The 15,299-nt window shown below is 41.1% G+C and overlaps 1 protein-coding gene across 1 annotated transcript; it reads right to left on the bottom strand.

Annotated features, from left to right (window-relative positions):
- Nucleotides 1–3,993: 3,993 nt before the first annotated feature.
- Nucleotides 3,994–11,875, bottom strand: GLO1 (glyoxalase I). The gene is made up of 6 exons (XM_010581131.1): nucleotides 11,779–11,875; nucleotides 10,512–10,594; nucleotides 9,098–9,238; nucleotides 8,199–8,266; nucleotides 7,012–7,101; nucleotides 3,994–4,375 (listed from the first exon to the last, which is right to left on the bottom strand). The coding sequence occupies exons 1-6, from the start codon at nucleotides 11,857–11,859 to the stop codon at nucleotides 4,287–4,289; spliced, it is 552 nt and encodes a 183-aa protein (XP_010579433.1). The 5' UTR covers nucleotides 11,860–11,875; the 3' UTR covers nucleotides 3,994–4,286.
- Nucleotides 11,876–15,299: the final 3,424 nt, after the last annotated feature.

Here is a 15,299-nt window from a genome sequence, read left to right as displayed (position 1 = left end):
CAAGGCCTCCACCCCCTGCCCCGCCGCCACCACCGCTACGTCAACGGGCGCGCTGACGTCACTTAGCAACAGCAGCCGTCCTCCTGCGTGTTGACGTAGGCAGGCACCCTCGGGAACGGCGCGGGAGCGGGTCCCGGTGGCGCCGTAAGCTCGCTTCGGCCTGCGTAGTGCCGTTCGCGCGGCGCCTGGTTTCCTCTTCCGGCCATAGAGCGGAGGCGGCCGCTAGCAGAGCGGCACCCGCCGGGCCGGGGGAAAAACGCTCGGGGCTCGGCCCCCCGCGGGCGGGGGTGGTCGGGTCGCGCTGCCGCTGCCCCCGCTCAGGCGAGCCGCGAGGCCTGGGGCGGCTGGAATTTTTAACTTCCCTACGGGAGTGTCCCAGGTAGGGCTGCCGGGATCTTCCCGGCTGCGTCCTCCGGCTTGCGGGCAACAGCCAACCCGCCCGCGGATGCCCCCATTGGGCAGAAACCGGGCACTCGTTCAGGCCGCGGGGACGCTTCAATGCCCAGCTCTCAGGAAACAGCAGCTGAGGTTTAACCTTCCCTGTCGTTCTCATCTGCTGTTACTCGGCCGCATTCACAGCACACCTTTCCTTTGTTGAAGAGTAAGGGTGTGCTGGCTAGCCCCTTGCCAGTCGGTACGTATTCCGCTTCCCTGAGCACGGAGAACCTCCTTCTGTCTGTCAGGAGAAGAACATGGGCTTGTCTCTATGTGACCACTAGATTAATTACTGCTGTACTGCATGAAGCTAAATTTAGGCCCTGCAAGTGGCAAAGCACTACATGCTATTTAATTCCATGCTTTATTTAGTAGAAAAGAAGTGTTGCCTTAGAAGAAATAAAAATAGCATTGTCCGTCATCAGTGAGACCATTAAATAATTTCAAAAATGTTTAGAACTGAGATCTCTGACGTCTGTTGCTGGCTAGGAGAATCATAATTAGGTGTTTTTCTTCAGTAGTTTATTCTTGGATTTCCTAACTGAGAACACTGGTTTTAATTAGTTCTCAGTATGGCAAGCAGCAGTAACTTTTTTTGTAAAAAAAACCAAACCATACCTTGCCCACTTCATGATAGTGCTGTAACAAGTTTGTAGATGCCAGTGGTTTTTTTACTAGTTTCCTCTGTATGACCTCATCATCCATCCCGTTGTCTACGCTTTGTCAAGCACATTAAAAAAAAAACAAGGGTCATTCCAAACTTAGCAAACATGCATAGACTTTTATTTGAGTACTAAGCAGAGAACCTTCAGCATAGCCTGCTCCTCCTCGTGCAGTTATCTAATGAACTACACATGCACTCCCTTTGACTTACTCATCTGATGTATGAACTATCCCAGTTTTAATTACTGGATTCCATACAATTGGGTCAGTAGCTTTTCCAGCCACACCTGTACTTTGAAGTGCAGCGAAACAAGTCTGAATGAAACACTGTATGTTGGTAAAATATGAACCATTAAGTCACACGCTTGTAAAATATTGAGATTTTCCTTGCCAACACCTTGGTCATAAAGCTTTAGGTGATACACGTGTATTGACTGAAATAAAACCTACTTCTAGACAACTTCACTTAGACTACCATTAGTCTAAATTTTTCTACTCGCACCACCTAATGAGAGATTCTGAATGGTAAATGAACTGCAGTTAGCACTTGTCCTTCAGTTGAGTTTTACTTCATTTTAAGTTCCTATTTCAGAACACCAGCAGGAGAAGGGATGTGTATGAAAAACACAGTTTAGCCATCACAACCTATGTAAGCTGCAATCAACTGAGTGTTTTGTCTCCTGCTGTAGCTCTCATGCTTCTTGGCACTGTTCTCACCTTACCAACTTCAGAAGATACCGTACTGTTACACTACCATAGTCTTCAAATTAAGAGTTCTCATAATTGCTGCTGTGAGGTATTCTACAATATTGTGTACCTTTTTTTAAAGTAGGGTTAGGTTTCATGAGTCAGCTGAGTCAACCTTTCTGCTAAAACAAACAGCTTTATTTACTCATTCAGGAAATGAAGGAGCCTTAAACTGGCTCCTTATTTCTGGTTGATAAACTTGGCATAAAACTAACTCAGCATTCAAGAAAATCATTGCCACTTTATTAAGCTGAATTAGCCTGCTTTGGGCAGGGGGTGCAATGTCAAAAGCCCCACATCTGAGATCATGTGGTGACGGCTATTAAGAGAGCTCACTTAACTCAGGAGATCTCACTCCAAACAGTTCTAACTATTATCCCTATCAAAATGGCCTAACATACAGGAGAATAATTAACCGCACAAGGAACAAGAAATGGAACAGGCTAGGTATTAGTTCTGGAAGTATAGGAAAGCACAAATAGAGAATGCAACCATGAACCAATAGTGTTTATTGTTGCAGAAAAAAAGGCAACTTGACAAATAACTCAAGAAGGGAAAGAATCTATTGTATATGAATGACACTGATAAGGCACCACCTAAAGACCAGTATCTGTAGATACTAGCCAGAAAATATCATACAAGTGACAATTTAAAAGATCAGGGTTCCTTCATGTAACAAACAGAAAACTGAAAAAAGATTTTTTTTTTTAGTTACTATGTCTACCTTCCAATGAATTTAAGATTGCACATCCGTAGGGGCTATTAAGCAGAGCAATAGTTCTCACATTCCTTTTTCCAACACCTAAGGCTCAGATGAAGCATATAATCTATTTTACTCATTTCCAAGGGTAAACAAAATATCTTTGATTAAGTTTTATGAAAGATTTTTCATGTGGAGCTCTGTAAAATTACTGAGTTTATATATGCTATCTTGTTAAGATGAGGCAGACAGAATTAAGGGTTTTTCGGATAAGGACATAGGACAGCAACGCTTAGCATTTAAATCATTAACATCTACATTAGCATAGTAGAAATCAAATGCAGTACTTTCTACATTTCTGTTTTAACTTACAAGCCAGAGACTTATTGAGAGTTATTATTAACTCTGCACATGATCACTAAGTTACTAAAACATCCTGTTGACCAAGTCACAGTTACCTTCTTCACGACTGTATTCCCAATTCATATTTACCACCAGATTTCTTACCAAAAACCAATCCATGAACCAAAACAAATACCCTTTCAGTTACCTAGAATTCAACAATTAGCAAAGCAACAGGTGATACTGCTTTAAGGTTATTTTGTAGTTTTCACCAATGCTTTATTTGGAAGTCAATTGCAATGCCATTACACTATTCACTAGTCACATAACTGAAGACTTAGTAGGAGGTAAGTCCTACTTGAACCACAGTAAGACAGTGCAGAGAGTTTCTTTCCTTGTTGGAAGGAACAACAGGATTTCAAAACTTGACATGGTTTACACCATTCGTAACAGGTGCAACAGCACAAAAACAAGTAATTTGTGTAACATACGTAAATGCTACATGTTTTCCTGCTGTTTACAGGTATCGTTTCAGTAACCGTCACTCATTTTGAGAGGGCAGATCAAAACATCTACTAGTCGGAAACTGTTGTTTCAGATACTCTTTTTCATTAATTTCCTAATGCAGAACATACAGAGCATTTTATAGTCCCAGACTTTCACTGAAACAAAAATTACAAGCAAGTTCTTTCTAGTGTTGGAAGAGACAAGAAAGATCACTGTGAGTTAGCAACTATGAGACCTCTTATCTTGGCTGTCAATCAGCAGCCAGAAGCTGAAAGACTGAATTCCTTCTGTTGGACTGATTTATTGCCTCCACGAAGCTTCTTGTTCCAGGCAAGGCTGTTTAAGGCCGCTCCTTAAAGAGTTTTGCCTGGCATAATATAAGTAAGCTTAGGACTTTCATTAACATGCTACTACTCAAGTCAAAGTTAGTCTGACATTTTATTTTCTAGTATACAAGATAGGGCATGAAGCCTTCAGGATCTTCTGACTTCATAAAAAAAATATTCTGAAGCGGGTTTTTTTGCTCCTTGTTAAAGCTCATCAGTAGTAACACAGGATTTTTTGTTGTTGTTAGTGAGATGCAGTGAATTTCTAGTCACTTATCTTTTGATAGTGTTTAGTGAAATATTAACATAAACACTATTCAAGAGGAGAATCTGTGTAGGCGCTCTTCCAAAAAATGGTTGAATATTCCTAATTGGAAACAAATTGCAGCGGTATCACAGGACAAGAAAAAAGGAATTCAAGTACAGTGAGGTCCCAGGGGATAGTTTTAGAGGAGACTCTATGCGACTGATTCCTCTCCATTAAGCGAGAATTTTACAAACACTGCTACAGATTTTCTCCAGAGGACTGAAAGTGGGCATCTCCTACATAATATATTTCATTAGAACTAAGTGAGAGTCACCATGTGGTTAGGATTCAAAATTTCAATCCAGTAGCCATCAGGATCCTGAACAAATGCAAGTCCTTTCATTTTACCTATTAGGAAAAAAACCAAAAAAAACAAAAACAAGATAAAGTTAAGACTACATGACTAGTTCTTAATGTCAAATACAACTACTTTTAAAAACATTTCTTTTTTTCCCTTTGCATGAGAATTAGTTCAAATTTAGACAGCTAATTCTGAAAACATCCAGATTAGTTTTTAATCAACATTAGAACTTTTTATGCTAAATTGTCACTCTTACTCTCAACAAAGCTGTAGTTTAAAGTCACTTTGAAAATCTATCTTTTGTTGATTGAACTTTTCTGCATATGCCCCTATACGTCTTCATCCTCTAAATTCAGAAAAATATCTTTGTGCTCCAGGATGCTTTGACACATTTTCTTGAACTTGCTTTGCCAGTATAAAATCCTGTGTTCCTCTGCCCTGTTCATCTCCCATCATTCCTGCCTCCACAATGAAGTTTTACATTACTGGTTTTTGTTTGGTTTTCCCCCCCAGCGTGGTTTACAGTACACATTTGCATCACCTCATAAAACAAAGAAATGCAGGGCAGGAATGTTTTAAATTTTACTGTTGGAAAAAATATTGCTCTTTAAAACAGGGTCCCCAAAAGTTGTCTTCAACAGTCGATCAGGATAGCACAGCTTAACATGTTATCTTAAAGTGTTAATCACAGGCTTTTAATTATACTTGCTCTACTAGGCTATTTACTGTAACAGAACCAACCTAAGTGAATATAGTCTAGTTGCAAAAACTTCTGAGGGAATAGTAGATGTTTGATTCAGTTATGTAGGAAAAAAATAACATCGGGTCTCTCAGCCTGCTCTGCAATGAATGTGAAGTCCAAAACTTTTTTCTCCTCCTTGGCATTTGCTTCATCAGTTTTATTTCTTAATGTTAAAAAAGAGCTTTTGCTCTCCCCCTTCCCTTGACTGGTTCAAGACTTCTTTCCTGTGATTTATTCCATTTACAGTCTAAGCTTCTCCTCCTATGTACTTAGAGCTGTGCAGTGATACTGAATCAAAGTCAGGGCCTCACTCTTCAACTCTCTCAGGGTTCAACAGGTGCTGAACAGATTAAAAAGGGCTCAGAAACTCTAAAATGCTAAAAATACTAAGTTCAATTCTCAAATCAAGAAATCTCTGTTCAAGTTAAGTTTTCAGCTACACTTCTTACATTTGCTTCAGCTGAGAACAGTGAGATGAAAATCAGTTAAGTCTCTTTTCAATTATGTGTTCTTACTCCTTTAGCAAGAAATCTAGATCAATTCCAGTATGTGTACACTGAAGCTTCATGTACTAATGTTACCTTCAAACTAAAAAAACCCCACCATTAGTACAGGCAACAGTCTAGTTTCTATAGCCAGAAGGAAGAACTACCACAGATTTGTGCCTGCTGCTGGTATTAGATGTCTGTTTTGGAATGCATCAGTCCTAAAACTCTTGTGAGGTCTCTTCATGAAAGAGAATCCAGTTGAAAAATGCAAGACTTCTCTCCACTGATTTCTGCATTTTAGGCTATTTTAACATAGAGATTCTTTGTTTATGTACTCTCTAGACATTTGAGCTATACATTATGCATTTTTTACTAAAAAGTTATACAAGTCAGATATAGACTAATGAGGCTATTTCTACCAAAGCTGACTGTCCTGGTTTCAGTTGGGATAGAGTTAATTGCCTTTCTAGTAGCTGGTACAGTACTATGTTTTGAGTTGGTTATGAGAAGAATGTTGATAACACTGATGTTTTCACTTGTTGCTAAGTAATGTTTAGTCTGAAGTCAAGGATTTTTCAGCTTCTCAAGCCCAGCCAGCAAGAAAGCTGGAGGGGCACAAGAAGTTGGCACAGGACACAGCCACGGCAGCTGACCCAAAGTGGCCAACAGTGTATTCCATGCCATGTGATGTCACATCTAGTGTATAAACTGGGGGGAGTGGGGGCGGGGGGATCGCCACTCGGGGACTAACTGGGTGTCGATTGGCGGGTGATAGGCAATTGCCTGCTGTCATTTTATTAGTGTTATCATTATTAGTTTCTTCTTTTCTGTTCTGTTAAACCGTTCTTATCTCAACCCATGAGTTTTACTTCTTTTTCCTGATCTTCTCCCCCATCCCACTGGGTGGGGGGGAAGTGAGTGAGCGGCTGCATGGTACTTAGTTGCTGGCTGGGGTTAAACCATGACACTGACAGAACAGTTAAAATTATAATAGCTAGTAGGTGGCATTAGGTGGATTTACATAAAAATAGCCAGAGAAGTCAAGAATTACTCAGTTTTAATGGGTGGGAGTAATTATGTCTTCTGTGTCATCTTATTTTCATGTGATAAGAACCAAACAGATGTGATATGTGAATTTGATCCATGTTAAAATAAATTCTGTAATAACTCTGGGCAGTAGTATACATAGTAAACTGGCATCAACAGAGCATGTGAATTTTACTGAAGGTGAGACCACATACCAAAGGCACATAGCTAGACTCATTAACTATTGTTACCAAGATAGATCTATTGTCAGTTTTGCCCACTGTGTAAGAGGGTGCAGGGGTAACTAGTTCTAGCACCTTCTAAGCAGTGGCAACTACATATTACCCAGCTTTCCAGGAAGATCTACTAGACAGAATATGTTAAAAACAAGGACAGGAATTGACTTTCATTTCTGATCAAGACTTACCATCATCTGGTTTTTTCACAAATTTCACTCCTAGTTCTTCAAACCTCTTACAAGCTTTATTGACATCAGGGACAGCAATTCCAATATGTCCTGGGCAACAAAGTAAAAAGAGTGAAATATGCTCTAAGTATTGCTGGATGTTGTAAGAAAAAGTTTGCTCAGCATTTCATCTTGTGCAAAAAGTTTACATGCTGTGGTTCACAAAAGATATGATTGTATACAAGAAAAACATTGCTTCCTGAAAGAAGAGCATTGTGGGTATTAACATTGGAAAGTTGGCTTTTAACATAGGAACTTTACAGTTAAAATATCTCATATTGTTTAGATGAGAATATTATCTAGAGTAGGAAAAAACATCATTATCAAACTGTTTTATCTGTATTTCCTTTCTCAAAACATGCCCACATAACAGGATTTTGTTGCATTTGCTCAGTTCAACAGTACAAGTTTATCTTAATGCTGTATTTGTAGAGACTAACACTAGCACTATCCAAGGCATGATCTTACAAATCAATTCAGAAGCTTTAAACGTCAAGTGGCTAGATTTGAGTATGAAACTTATTTCACAAGCCAGTGACCTTTCAAGCACTCAAAATATCAAATCAAGCCACACAAATACTAGCCTCAATGCTACAGACAAACGGAATTCTCCTAGCTTAAAATGGGTAACCAGTGGATTAGAAAATAGAAATCCAAATGTAAATCAGTCTAAACACCAGGATAATCTAATACACAAGAGCAATTACTGTTCTCCATTCAGTAGTTACTATTAGCATGCATTTGCTTGCCAAAGGATTAGATTCTTTATAAACAGTGTAACTGTGGCTCATTACTGTGAAACACATTTGTTTACCTATTTTCACAATCTTTCACAGCATACGTGCTGGAAGGATAAAGGATGGGATGAGATGCAAGTTCCCTTCTTTCCTAGTGCTAGTATGCTTTTGTCAAAGTAACCTACTAGAAATGTCTTTTCATCCATGCAAGTTTAAAATATTTTCTCCACTAGTTCTCACAAAAAAAAAAAAGCCTACAGCAATACTTACCCAATAACCCTTGCACAGAATTTATATCGGTGTTTTCTAAAAACATTTGAAACTCCATTTTTCCCCAATACACAAGGGGGGGGGAATCTAATCACAATAAGCCAAAGCTTAAAAACTACAGACACAAAACTAAAGACCTACCAAATCCTCGGGGATCTGAATTGCCATTGTGATAAGACTGATTTTCATCATTTTCAGTGCCCCAGTTGCTGTAAGAAGTAATTATTACATATTGAAGAAAAGCATCAAAATTAACAAATCCTAAAAGTTCACTTTCCTCAGGAGGGTAAGTTATTTCTCCTAAGAAACTACAGAATTTCAGCTGTTGGCTGCATTCATTAAAGTATCAAGATTTTCCCTAGTCACAGGTCCTAGGGATAGTCTCTGGACTAATCCAGTCATGTTCACACCCCTTCACTAGTATTCAGGCTCTACATTTGAATGAGTCAGAGACATTCCTGTCTCATTCAGATTAGAAAGAAGGTTGCACAGCATGAGTCAGTTTATCTACCTGTCATTGGGGAACAAACAGTGAGGGTAGCAGGTCCTGAAGCTAAGCAAGACAGTGGGGTATTTGGGAGATTCTTTCTGCACAATTACAATGATTAGTAGCATTAACCAAATTGTCCTGTTTATTGGAAGTTTATGTTTTGACTTAATACCTCTTTTGAACAGATTCCAAAAGCAATGGTTATCCATTACTAGGATGCTCTGGGGATCCAAAGAAGGTTCTAACCACATTGGGTTTTCCTAAATTCTGTGCCTTCCCTACCCAGATGGCATGCATACTCAAAATATAGCAAGCATTATTTCATATTTACGTACCACTGTTCACCTAGCAATCTGAAAGACCTCAGAAAAGAGAAAGATTAAGCTTCCCAAGCATCCAAGATCTTAGTAGTATTTTAAGGCTATATGACAGTGAAGATGTTTCCACAGTAATGATTACATTTTTTATTCAATCCAACAGGATTTACACTCATCCACTTCTGTTTAACCACTGTTAGCTAAATGTCATCTCTCATTATATTAATACTTACTGTGTCAGTTCAAGTGTAGCTTTTCTAGAGAAGGTCCAGGCTGTTCGCTCAGTTTTATCTTTCGGGATATCATTTATATCTTCATACGCCAGGAAATAGAGAGAGAACTTCATAGTAGGAAAGTCAAATTTTTGAAGCAGTCTAAATGGCAAGAATTATTTTGAAATAGTAACGTTAAAAGGTAATCAGGTAGCTTGCAAATAAACCAAGATGCTTTCCCCAAGGAAGAATTATTGCTGTGATTTTTTGCCTTTCTGACTGTAATCCCCATCTTAAAATAGCTACATTTTGAACTATCAAATAGAAACACTCCAGAACACATTACAAACATACAGAAATTAGAAGAATCAGATGCTTAAAAGCCTAACTATCAGTAACTGAATAGCAAAGCCAGTACAAAGGCTCACGTTGAGGTTGCCACTCTGTTACCCGTATTTCCTCAGGAAGATCTTTAAGTTTATCCACTTTAAAGTATCACCAAGGAATAAAAAGATTTACTTTGAAACTTACTTGTTCTGGGGAGCTCACTGGCACCAGACAAAGTTTAAGAACACAGCAGGATTAAAAAACAAACATAGCTTTAGATGAAGTATTTTTACAATTTCAATAACTAGGTATAATGATAAAATCCATTTCAGATGTGACAATTTAATCAACTAAAAAATACTTGAGGTATGCATTTTTATGTAGGACATTTAACCAGAACAAGTAGGCATGCAAAATGAATCTGATTTCTTTTTCAGAATATTAGGTATTTAATTTTTATTTTCTCACACCCACACCTTCACTAAAGTGGAAGTAGTTTATTTTACTCTAGTTTGGACTCATTTCAAGATGTTTAAAAATATGCTAGAATTTTGTTTTGAAATAACTCATTTCAAATGTCAAGAATGTGCATAGAGCCTTAGCATAAACACGCTGGGCTACTGCAGGGCATCTGCCTCCCAACAGCCTTCTCCAAAAGACTGAGTTTGGACCTTGTCTCCAGTTTCCACTGCCTTGGTCTCTTATGACCAGAGGTGGTCATAAGCCACCTCTGAGAACTAGTAGAAAACTTAATTTCAAGATCTATAGCAATGACTCCTGAACATAAGTGCTGTCATAAAAGTTACCAGTTAGCTGCAGGCTCAGTGAGGAGGAAGTAAGCAAGTTGTATGCTAATAATTAATGACCTATTTAAGAAAAAAAGAAATTCCTAGTCAAGGCCAGTATTAGTTCAATTGCAGCTTTGGCATTAACTGTGCTGTAGGAGTTCTCAGAGATTGCCAGACTGTCTAATTGGGCATCAGCTGATGGGCCAGCATTGTTTATGTAGTTAGACCAATTAGTAACTACATCAAAATAACAGAAACTTTTCTTTTCAGAAGATTAGTAGTAAAAAACAAACTTATTGTGGCAGACAACTTCTACTCACGTCATTCCAAGAACTCTTGTATAAAAATCCAGTGACTTCTTAGGATCCTTTACTCTCAACATCGTCTGCTGCAACAAAAAATCCTGGAGGAAAAATCATATATTGTTTATGCATCAACCAGAATTTAATTATGGATGTTAACAAAAATGCCAGTTAATTATGAATCTAAAACGAGCAGGTTTAGAAGTAACAAATAGAGCACTACAGTAAGCGTAAATAAACCCTTTTGTCCTTATCTTATGCATACAGATTTGTGTTAAATAAATAAGCCTTTGTAACATCATGTTTTAAAACAAATAAACAAAACCACCACTGGTATCACTCAATATATATTATCAGTGGTATCAAAAGAAGGGTATCATTCTTACCTTTATTATTCTTTTACAGAGCTGTGCTGCACATGAACCACTTTGCATGCAAGCACACTAGGCACATGAATATTAGATATCGGGCCTCACTGCAGACACAGAATTTAAACAAAGCTAAACTCCTAAACTCATTATTTTTATCATTCCATTGCACAGGTGTTGAATTTTTGTCAAGCTTGATTATATCTTGGAAGCAAAACCAGCCTGCAATTCTGTAAGGGTATCTGCCTGAAGCCACTGGGTAACTTTATCTACCAAGGGCTAACAACAACTAAGTGGATGAAAAGTAAATGGTAGGACAGCCTTGACATATGTATTTAAAAAAAAAAACCAAACCCAACAACAAAAAAAACCCCAAACAGATGCAGAACAACTGAAATGCAATTACAAGGTTCTCCCCCCAAAAATAAAAATGTTTGGGGGAATTTTTTTTGCAACCCTGGCACGTGCTGGCTGAGGAGCCCCCGGATTGCCCAATTACCCCACGGCCGAGCGCAGAGCGGCCGCTTGCTCTCGTCAGCTCCAGCCTGACCGAGCCCCGGCAGAGGCGCCCACCCGCCCCAGTGCTCCGCGGCTGGCCGGGCCTCGGCGCAGGGCAGGACGGGGGCTCACGGCGGCCGGCCCAACGGGCCCGCCCTTCACCACGATCGCGAAACCGAGTCGGGCTGGCCGACGCCGGGCTGCCCCCCTCCCGCCGGGCCGGTCTCCCCGCATAAAGGAAGCCGAGCAACCCCCGGCCCTTTCCCTCCCCGACACCGGGACTCTTGCCGGCTCCATGCCACCTCCCATCCACCGCACGTCCGCCCAGCGAGAGAGCGAGCGGGGCGGTACGGGCTCTGCCGCAGACCCTCCCGGCGCCAGCAGCCCCGGGGCGCCCTCGTCACCCCCACGCACCCCACCTTCGTGCTGGCATCCGGCTCCGAGCAGGCGCCATAGGCCGCCTCGTCGCTGAGGCCGCTGAGCTCTGCCGCGGCCGCCATGTCGGCAGAGGAGAGGAGGAGGTGCTGGTGCCCGCGGGAAGGCGGTGCTCCGCTGCGCCCCGCCTGCGTCCGGGTCGCTGCCTGGCAGAGGCGGCCGCGGAACGTTGCAGGGTTTTGTGGTCAGGTCCAGGGGTGCCTGTTCCTTCCCGTCGGCGTTAACGGGAAGGAGCCTCCTGTCTGTGGAGTTAGTTAGCTGAAGCCTGGAATGAAACCAAGGCTGCTCCGCGTTGAGGTGGCGATGCGTCCCTCTAGCTGCCGCTCGCAGGCCGAGGGTACCCTGCAAACGCCTGAGGTACCCGCTCCAATGGCGTGGTGCTCTTTTTTTTTTTTTCTAACTCCTTCCGACTGGCGATGTCCTGGGGTGGTTTGGAAACCTGGCCCTGCGCCTCCAGCCGTGTTTACAAACACACCCGCGCTGCGCTCGCTGTGGTATGGAGGGGGGGTGGGTTCTGCCGTTGCTTACAGACGCTAGGAGAAGACTTCAAATTTGACACCCGTTGGAGTTACGCAGGGACATTTTAGCATAAACAACTATTTCAGCTCCAAAAGAGAAGAATAATCTTTCAAAAATTCGGCATGAAAAACATTTTTTCCTGGATTGAATAGTCAGAAAAAAATTTTCGGTAACTGGAAAAAAACCGCATTTTTGCAGTGCAGCATTCCCGCTGCGTTGCGTTATGTACCTTCCCTAGGTACACACCCAGCCCCTGAGCAAGGGAATTTACGGTATTAAGGGTCTTCAACAGCCCGAGCCGCGCACGTCGCCGCGCACAGCTCTTCGGTGCCCGGCACAGTCTTTACGATACAATTACGGCTCAGCTCCTGGGGCTGGGCCCGCGCGGACCGCAGCGCAGACACCGCCGGAAGAGAGCGGCAGCGGCGCGAGCTCCGAGCGCGAGCAGCGCCACAGCCATTGCGAGCGCCCCCTCGCGGCCGGTGTCCCATCACGACTCGCCGTCTCCCTCCGCCGCGCTATACGGCCCCAGGAGGGAGGCGGGACGCGTGGGCGCGGTAGTCGTGACGCGGAGGAATACCCGCGCGGCAGCCGTTGGGAGCGCTTGCTCTTGACTGCTGAGGGGGTAGCGGCCGGCGGTTGCGCCGCGGAGGGGCAGGGGGACTGCCCTTCTCTCCTCGCCTTGTGAGGCATAGCTCCAGCCAGGTCGGTGAGGTCTTTGCCTGCATCGCTCTGCCAAAGCCGGCGTGCCGGTTAAGGCACCTCAGCTTCTCAGAAGAGAGCCAGAAGTCGGTACCCCTTGTTCTCTACGCTTGGGAATCCTCCACTTTTCCTTCCGTGCTTCACCGCATTCTCTTCCTATCTTCTAAGACCCGTACTTGAAACCAGACTCACTTTTTTTTTTTTTTTTTTAATATGAACGGGTACTGTAGCTAAGGTTTAGAGCACCCTAGAGGGGCAGAAAGGAAAGGAAGTTGTAATATAAAAGCACATCAGATGTTACAACTAGGGTAGGTAGCCAGCTGGAGTTCATCCTGTTTTTTGGAAAGTGTGAAAATCTCAGCTGAGCCACGAGACAGCTGTTTGGAGAGTCAAGGAGGATGACTGTATATAATGTAGTCTTTCTAAAGAGAGCTATGACAACCCCACCTCTTTCATCTTGAGCTTTAGGGGAAGGTAGCAACTTAACTATCCAATGTAAAGAGGCCCAGTTAAAAGGCAAAGAAATTAACATCCAAGCTATTCCACCTGAGTATCAAGGAGGAAAGTACCACTGCTGACCTTATAGATGACTAATCAGATAAACATGAAGGAAAAGAAAGGAATTAAGTAATTTAGATTTTACGCTTTCCTTTTTTTCGTTACTTTCTTAAGTTGTTTTTTTCTTAGTAGTTTTTTTACTTCAAGAAAGAGACAAACTTTTCTATAACGGTTAGTTACATACCAAAGTCCACAGAACAGTGGCCACTGCTAATCATGGGCAACAATAAGGAGCTAGTATTGTAGCAACAGGTGTTGCTTTTCATGTGAGCCTTGCTTCTGATTTTCTATTTCCTGAATCACGCAATAGTGTCTAAGAGAGTATATAACATAATTATACAAGTACTTAGCTACCTTAAGGCTTCACAAGAACTACTAGGTAATTCTTGATAGTTATTTTAATCCTTATGGTAATAGTACTCTGAGTAGAATGACAATTTCTGTGCTTTTGTTGTTGTCTGTTATTCTGGGTATGATATTAATGGTATATCTGAACATTTTTTTATTAAAATATTCCTCCATTGTAACATCCCTGTGAAACTGAACAAGCTACTTTTAGAGGAAGAAAGTAGATGCAAGGTAAGGACTTTAGGTATAGTTCTACTGATTATTATGGTGCCTTAAAACTAGTTGCTCAATCCATGTGTAGATTTGAGCACACTAAATAAAACATTTAATTCTCTCTATATATTTAGGAGTGTTAAGATCTACAGAATGGGATTGATGGCAGCCAGCAAATGCAAGTGGTTGAGTATGCACCATAATAGGAAAACGTGGAGAGGGAGGATTTAGATGCTTTTTTGTAGCTCTGAATTATGGGCTTGGGATTCAGAAACCAAACCTTTCCTAGGCTTATGTACTAGCAGAGTAGAAAGGGAAAGAAAATGGAAGGAGCCATCTTTGCATAACAGCCTACTGCTCTGCAGTCAGCCATTAATATACTTTGGTTTGGGCCTTTTTAGAAATCCTCATCTAGGATTATTAACCTGCTAGTCCCTGGTCAGCAGGAGATAGACTGAGAAATTCCTATCTTCTATTGAAGAATGGTACCCATTCCCTATGAACTGCAGTGTTCCAGGGTTTAGGCACAGAATGAAGAGAAAATCTGACTCTGTTTCATTATGCTGAAGGTGTCTGATGGTAAATTAATTTTTTTTCCACTGAAAAAAATACTATCCACCACCCTCTGTTTTGCATTACTTCTGCAAACACACGTGTTAAAAATATTATGCATGATGAGGTATTTGTATAAAAATCATGTGAAAGTATTTATGTGAGCAATGATTTAAGACCTGGTACGGAAGTTTATGCAAGGCTTTTTGTAAGCTCAGTTGCTAAATGTGTGTGTATATTTTGCAAACTAAAAGTTAAACAAATAATTTATATTCTAAATATATTTCTGTTTCTCAGTAATCAGATACTTAGTGACTATTAATATTTTAAGAATTTTATTTATTATATAGAAAGATGTTTACTCCATGAAATATAAATATATGGTAAATTATTTTTAAAAAATATTTCTGTAATCATCTTCAGCTTGACATTTGTAACCTATCATAAAATGTATATAAATGTCTATTATCTTAAGAACTTGAAGAGGACTTGATAAGACTATTAAATGTATATACCTGGGAAGTTGGTTTTGAGATGCTCTCATTTTTTGTGGTTTTATTCCCTACCTTGCTCTTCCTTCCAGTCTTCCTGAAAAGATGGACTTGAAAAATCT

Source organism: Haliaeetus leucocephalus, unplaced genomic scaffold, assembly GCF_000737465.1.
Source record: "Haliaeetus leucocephalus isolate CR32 unplaced genomic scaffold, Haliaeetus_leucocephalus-4.0 Scaffold752, whole genome shotgun sequence".
In the NCBI taxonomy this organism is placed as follows: domain Eukaryota; kingdom Metazoa; phylum Chordata; class Aves; order Accipitriformes; family Accipitridae; genus Haliaeetus; species Haliaeetus leucocephalus.
This window is presented reverse-complemented; position numbering and strand designations above follow the sequence as displayed.